Source organism: Phragmites australis, chromosome 2 (genome assembly GCF_958298935.1).
Source record: "Phragmites australis chromosome 2, lpPhrAust1.1, whole genome shotgun sequence".
NCBI classification, from domain to species: domain Eukaryota; kingdom Viridiplantae; phylum Streptophyta; class Magnoliopsida; order Poales; family Poaceae; genus Phragmites; species Phragmites australis.
This window is the reverse complement of record NC_084922.1, coordinates 34331237-34337576: the sequence shown is the minus strand read 5'-3', so window position 1 is coordinate 34337576 and position 6340 is coordinate 34331237. Positions and strand designations below refer to the sequence as shown.

At 44.3% G+C, this 6340-nt stretch overlaps 1 protein-coding gene across 2 annotated transcripts; it reads left to right on the top strand.

Annotated features, from left to right (window-relative positions):
- The first annotated feature begins 369 nt into the window (after window positions 1-369).
- Window positions 370-5796, top strand: LOC133908484 (long chain acyl-CoA synthetase 4-like). Of its 2 annotated transcripts, XM_062350531.1 has the most exons (19): window positions 372-685; window positions 932-995; window positions 1097-1186; window positions 1311-1367; window positions 1786-1834; window positions 2019-2095; window positions 2531-2570; window positions 2656-2750; window positions 2915-3082; window positions 3167-3277; window positions 3364-3451; window positions 3570-3636; window positions 3728-3803; window positions 3904-4021; window positions 4157-4405; window positions 4643-4782; window positions 5016-5198; window positions 5305-5424; window positions 5517-5796. In XM_062350531.1, the coding sequence occupies exons 1-19, from the start codon at window positions 528-530 to the stop codon at window positions 5550-5552; spliced, it is 1986 nt and encodes a 661-aa protein (XP_062206515.1). In that variant the 5' UTR covers window positions 372-527; the 3' UTR covers window positions 5553-5796. The 2 variants fall into 2 exon arrangements, with proteins under 2 accessions (XP_062206514.1, XP_062206515.1); XM_062350530.1 differs by having other exon boundaries at window positions 370-685; window positions 2915-3277.
- The last annotated feature ends 544 nt before the right edge of the window (window positions 5797-6340 follow it).

Sequence of the window (6340 nt, the reverse complement as noted above, 5' to 3'; positions counted from 1 at the left end):
TCGGGATCGCACCCATGCAAACGCGCACAAGCCATTTATAGGTTTTTATTGAAAAGTTATTTTTATGAAAAATTATTTAAGGCTTTTGAGAAATATTGTTCTTATTTAACACAACTAAAATTTATAGAGTTTTGTTGAAAAATTGCTTTCATGAAAAGCTATTTAAGGTTTTTAAGAAAAAAATGTTAGTTTATGGACTTAATTTTTAAATTCTCAGCACACAGATTTTCAGAAAAATCACTCTAAACTAACTTATCAGTTTTTAATTTATTTTATAAATAATCAATTTATCAGTTTTTCAAAAAACAAATATAAACTCAACTTCTAACCAGAAGCTAGCACAAACAAGATCATAAATGGGCGATGGGCTGGCCTCGACCGCCACGCCTCCTCCGTGAAGTTCGGAAGCGAACCGAAACGCGCCCAACTGTCCCCGTCTCATCGTAATAAATTTCGTCGTCCTGCTGCCGCGCCGCGTGTGTGTTTGCACGCACGACCACGATAGATTGGTAGAGAGAGAAGGAGAGATGGTGGGATCGATGAAGCACCTGATGCAGGTGGAGGAAGGGAAGGAGGCGGCGGGCGGGGCGCCCTCGGCGGGGCCAACGTACCGCTGCGCCGCGGGGGGCAAGGGCGCCTCCCCGCCCGCCGTGCCGGGGCTCGACTGCTGCTGGGACATATTCCGGTACGTCCTTCTCGCCGCGCGTGATCCGCCGCGCACGGCGCACCACCACCTCTGAGATAATCGATCGTTCTTTTTTTTTTAATTTAATTCGTTCCTCTGCGGCTGCAACTGCATATAGATCTATTGTTCCCTTGCATTCGCAATGCCAAAGTCTAATCTGGACGCCATCGATTCCACATCAATCTCTGTAAAAGTTGCGGTTTTTTAATCCCCTGGTGACGTGCTTGTATGCGTGGTGTGGTACAGTTTGTCCGTGGAGAAGTGCCCCGACAACAAGATGCTGGGCCGCCGCGAAATTTTGGACGGAAAGGTTGATCTGTGGCTCTCTCAACCTGGTTCCATACCTGCGTGCTTACAATTCTCTGTCTTTTGTTCTGCTGAATTGACTGGCGTCTTCGTCTCTCGCGTCAGGCTGGCAAATACACATGGCTGACTTACAAGGAGGTATACGACAGCGTGCTCAAGGTGGGAGCCGCGATCCGGAGCTGCGGCGTCGGCAAGGTACGGGCATTTGGGCTCTTGCTCTGTGATCATCCGCACCGAGAAACTGGAGTGGTTCTTCGTTTCTTCCATTATTCTCTATGCTGACGAGCTGCTGGCATGATGCATGCTTGACTGCCTGCAGGGTGGCCGGTGCGGCATCTATGGAGCCAATTCTCCCGAGTGGGTTGTCAGTATGCAGGTACGTTTACAGTATCAATATCTGGATTGACGCTTGAGGATCGCTCCAAATTGTTACTTTGTTGCCACAAGTCCCGTTGCGTCGCGGTGTTTATCACAGTTCTACCAGATGTTTTATCCACGAGAATAAATCTCTTTTAGCTCCAGTTCTACCCCTGCGATATTCTTGTTTCACTGAAAGACAAAGCCAGTGCTCTTCAACTTTTCACTAATATGTTGGACTTATTGGAAGGCAATTGTCAAAGGCATCTCGTTTTTCATCAAAGAATAGGATGCTCGTAGATTTTGTCGATTGGAAATCTTGAAAAGTTTGTGTAATTTTCTTCGGATGTTGATACACTGATTGTACTGTCATGTACTAAAATAAATAATATTGTGTCATTTGTTGATCATGCCACACTCCTTGCTTAATTCTGCAGGCCTGCAATGCCCATGGCATTTACTGTGTTCCGTTGTATGACACGCTTGGTAAGTTTTTCTTATTTCTATTGAGCGCTGAAAACACATGACATGGTACGGTAGTATCATGTTTGCAAAGCAATTGTCAAACCACAACATGTGTACACAGTTACACACACATGTAAGAGTTTCTGTTTGTGATAGTTGCTAACTATGGTGTGCTGCCATCTGCTGTCAACTTTTATGGTTGTAGGTGCCGGGGCAGTAGATTTCATATTGTGCCATGCAGAGGTACAAATTGTTTTTGTTGAGGAAAAGAAGATTGGAGAGGTATGTTCCTTCATTGGAACACTATGTTTTTTTGTGACAAGTTCTCCATACTCGGCAGCATATATAATACTACTTTGCTACATAGTAAAATTCAATGCAAATTTAAAGCTACCATTATAAAAATAAGACTTTATCTCCCCATATCGTATTTGTAGCATGTAATTCTGGATCCCCCCCCCCCCCCACACACACAATCTTTGTTTTAACAAAGAATGTTACCGTAGCAATCTACAATCATTATTTTGCATTTGCTCCATAGACAAAAAGGTCATAAAAGTACATGAGAATGTGTTACTTAATTTATTACAATATTCCATAGCACAGTGTACATCTAACTTACACACGGTATCAAGAATATGTCATGTACCATGCTTTCAGGGTCCAGCTGTTTCGCCTTTTGTTCGAGCATTTAAAACAATTCGATGTTCTTTTCAGGTACTCAAGACGTTTCCCAATGCGACCAAAGTTTTGAAGAGTAAGTTTGAGATAATTTCTCGCTCAGCGGATAAGCTATAAAATCATGCATATGATTTGCTGATAGTCTGTCATTTTGTTTTAAGCAATTGTGAGCTTTGGTAAGGTCAATCCCGAGCACAAGGAAAAAGTTGAACAGAATGGATTGTCCATCTACTCGTGGGAAGAGTTTCTGCAACTGGTAAGGTTCTCCCTTCCCGACCAAATTACAGATGGAATAACTGCTTTGCTACAAGAATACTACTGATCTTTGAGGCCAATTTTTTTTTTCTGTTTCAACTTTATACATATTTTTGGGACATCCTTGTGAGAAACACGATTAACCTTTTTCTGTTTTACCAACAGGGAGGTGAAGAGAAAATTGAACTTCCACAGAAGGAAAAGGATGACATATGTACAATAATGTACACCAGTGGAACAACCGGTGATCCTAAGGGAGTACTTATCTCCAACAGGAGCATTATTACCATTGTTTCAGCAGTAAATGAGTTTCTTAGCAACTCAAACGAGCAAGTATGCAATTCATATTTTGCTTCGGTTTTCTGTATCCCAATGCACTGTCTCTTCATTTTACTAAATCTCATTTTGCTCCAACAGCTTCGCGAGGATGATGTTTACATTTCTTATCTTCCGCTTGCTCATATCTTTGACCGGGTGATTGAGGAGGTGTTCATTCACCATGGTGCTTCAATCGGATTTTGGCGTGGAGTAAGGATAGAAGAAAAATAGTGTTCAATATTCGTTACTTTTTATGCAAAAATTGCGCAAATTGATCACTAAGCATTCTGCTTCAGGATGTCAAACTCTTGGTTGAAGACATTGGGGAACTCAAACCAACAATCTTTTGTGCTGTTCCACGTGTTCTAGACAGAATTTATGGAGGTACTGTATTCGGGTTAAAGATTTTCACATACTATGTAGCAATCCATTCGCAATGTTACAATACTGTTATGTCAGACATGTATCCATGTAATGATGCTGTATTACTTGTGTGATTCAGGAATGCAAGATAAAATTACAACTGGTGGTTTCTTGAAGAAGACCCTGTTCAATGTTGCTTACAAATAGTAAGATTGTTCTAACATCTTATACATCACGGCATATGCGTTGGCTAATATGGGTGATCAAGCACTAAATTTACTCTTAATGATTGTGCAGCAAACAAGGTAATATGATGAAAGGAAGCAAGCATGAAGATGCTGCTGCAATTTTTGACAAGCTTGTCTTCACCAAGGTACGGCTAAATGGCGAGAAGCTAGAGTTTCAGAAGTCAATATGATTGCTTGTCCCTATTTCTTTGCTGACTTGATTTGCTCTTGTGTACCCATATCTAGGTGAAACAAAGATTAGGTGGCAGGGTTCGACTGATTCTATCTGGCGCAGCTCCCCTCTCTAGACATGTCGAGGAGTATCTGCGTGTGGTAACATGCTCCAATGTTCTTCAAGGATACGGTATGTTACACTAACATCAAACAATACTTATGATCCGACCTTTCCAAATTCCAAATCCATCAAACATGAATATCTTAGCAGTTTCATAAGATATCTGAATATCTTAATCGCCTTTGCTGCTTCTCTTCTTTGCAGGTCTCACGGAGACATGTGCCGGGTCCTTCGTTTCCCTGCCGAACAACATGTCCATGCTGGGCACCGTCGGCCCTCCGGTCCCGTACGTCGAAGTACGCCTGGAATCCGTCCCCGAGATGGGGTACGACGCGCTCTCGAGCCAGTCGCCTCGCGGGGAGATCTGCATCAGAGGGGACACCTTGTTCTCAGGGTACTACAAGCGAGAGGACCTCACCAAGGAAGTCCTGGTCGACGGCTGGTTCCACACAGGTATGTCCCTGCCTGTCACTCTGGCGGTCAAGGATGTGTAATCGAGACCAAAGCTTTCATGGACCTCTTTCGTCAACGAATTTGTCCCATGCATTCAACCCATGAAAGAAGGATAAAGAGACCCTCATTCAACTTGTCACTGGAAAGATCTTTGATATTTTCTTCGTTTCAGATAGTTTTCTTTCCTATGATGTACATGTGCTCACTGTCAAAACAAAACATGCTCTTTTACTGCAGGAGACATTGGTGAGTGGCAGCCTGACGGAAGCATGAAGATCATCGACCGCAAGAAGAACATCTTCAAGCTCTCCCAAGGAGAGTACGTCGCGGTCGAGAATCTGGAGAACATCTTTGGTCAAACCCCTGGTGTCGATTCGGTACAGCCAAAAAACAGCCTTCATTAGGGATGCGTATGAATCGATCCATGGGTATCCTGATCCACTCTAGTCCAACTTAATATGAGCTAGAGTGGATCCACGGATCGATCTGTGCCATCCCTAGCCTTCATCTGCACACTTACTCGAGTGTTTTTGCAGCAAGTTATTCCAAAAGAATTTCCATAATCTGCCCACTAATTTCCTATTGTATCAATTACCACTGTAATCTGCAGATTTGGGTGTACGGGAACAGTTTCGAGTCGAGCCTCATTGCGGTGGTGAACCCCAACAAGCAAGCCCTGGAGCGATGGGCCGAGTCGAATGGAGTGACCGGAGACTTCGCCTCGATATGTGAAGACCCGAAAGCGAAAGAGTTCATCTTGGGAGAACTGACCAAGATCGGCAAAGAAAAGAAGGCAAGTAATTTGGACGAGTCCTCTATTTTGGAATGATGCTACTTGCAGTAACCTTGGCAGGTTGATGTGACACATCATTCTCTTGATCTTCTTTTTTTCACAACAGCTCAAAGGCTTTGAGTTCATCAAGGCTGTTCATCTGGACCCGGTGCCGTTCGACATGGAGCGCGACCTGATCACCCCGACGTACAAGAAGAAACGGCCGCAGCTGCTGAAATACTACCAGGTACCGCACTAGCACATGCCCTACAGTTTCAGTTACCGCGCTTGGACTATCCATCTTCGCCAAGCTGACCTTCTTCGTTTTTTTTTTGTCAGAGCATCATTGACGGCATGTATAAGAGCATGAAGTAGGCTGGGCTCGACTCGTCGCAGTACGGCACGGAGAATCAAATGGACTAGAGACCTCAGCAAACTTATTGGAGCTCTTCGTTCTAGTTTGTGTCGTTACAAAATTTGCTTGGTGTTAGCCAGGTTTAATATTTTCATTTCCTTTTGAATTTGGATACGTATTTTCGTACATAGTTGCGTGGCATGAGTGGCCCGTGTCGTTGTTTCCACCCAATATAGCTCCGCAGATACGCGTGTGAAGTGTGCATTCCCCCGGCTTTTGTTCGCGACTTTGCAGTGAAGGAAAAGCATGGAAAAATCCCACCCACGCCCTGCCTACTTCATCCAGGGCTATGTGTGTCAAAAGTAAATTTTATAAAATTCTATTCAGAAAGATTCTAGTAAAATATATTATTATCTTGTGATCTAATGGCTAGATTAAAAAAAAGAAAAAAGTGAATATATAACATTACATGAGAGTCTTTTCTATAGCATCACATGCTCTCATTTTCTAGAACCGAATCTTTAAAACTTTCTATACGTGTCTCTGCCTATGATAGATCCCACGACACGTTACCTTTCGTCCCCACCCAACCGCGCGCGCCACCAAACCACCGCGGCCTGCCGGCCGGCCGGCTCACCAGCCAACAGCCCGCTCCAAGTCCCCAGCGATGGTTGGTTGGTGACTTGGTGGTTGAGCCTCGAGCGCTTTGGCAGCGACGTCGCGCGGGCGGATTAATCGGGCGGCGCCTTCACTTCACTGCGGCCTCGCGCTCACGGTTGGACGACCGCGATGTCCCCCGGTCAGGCGC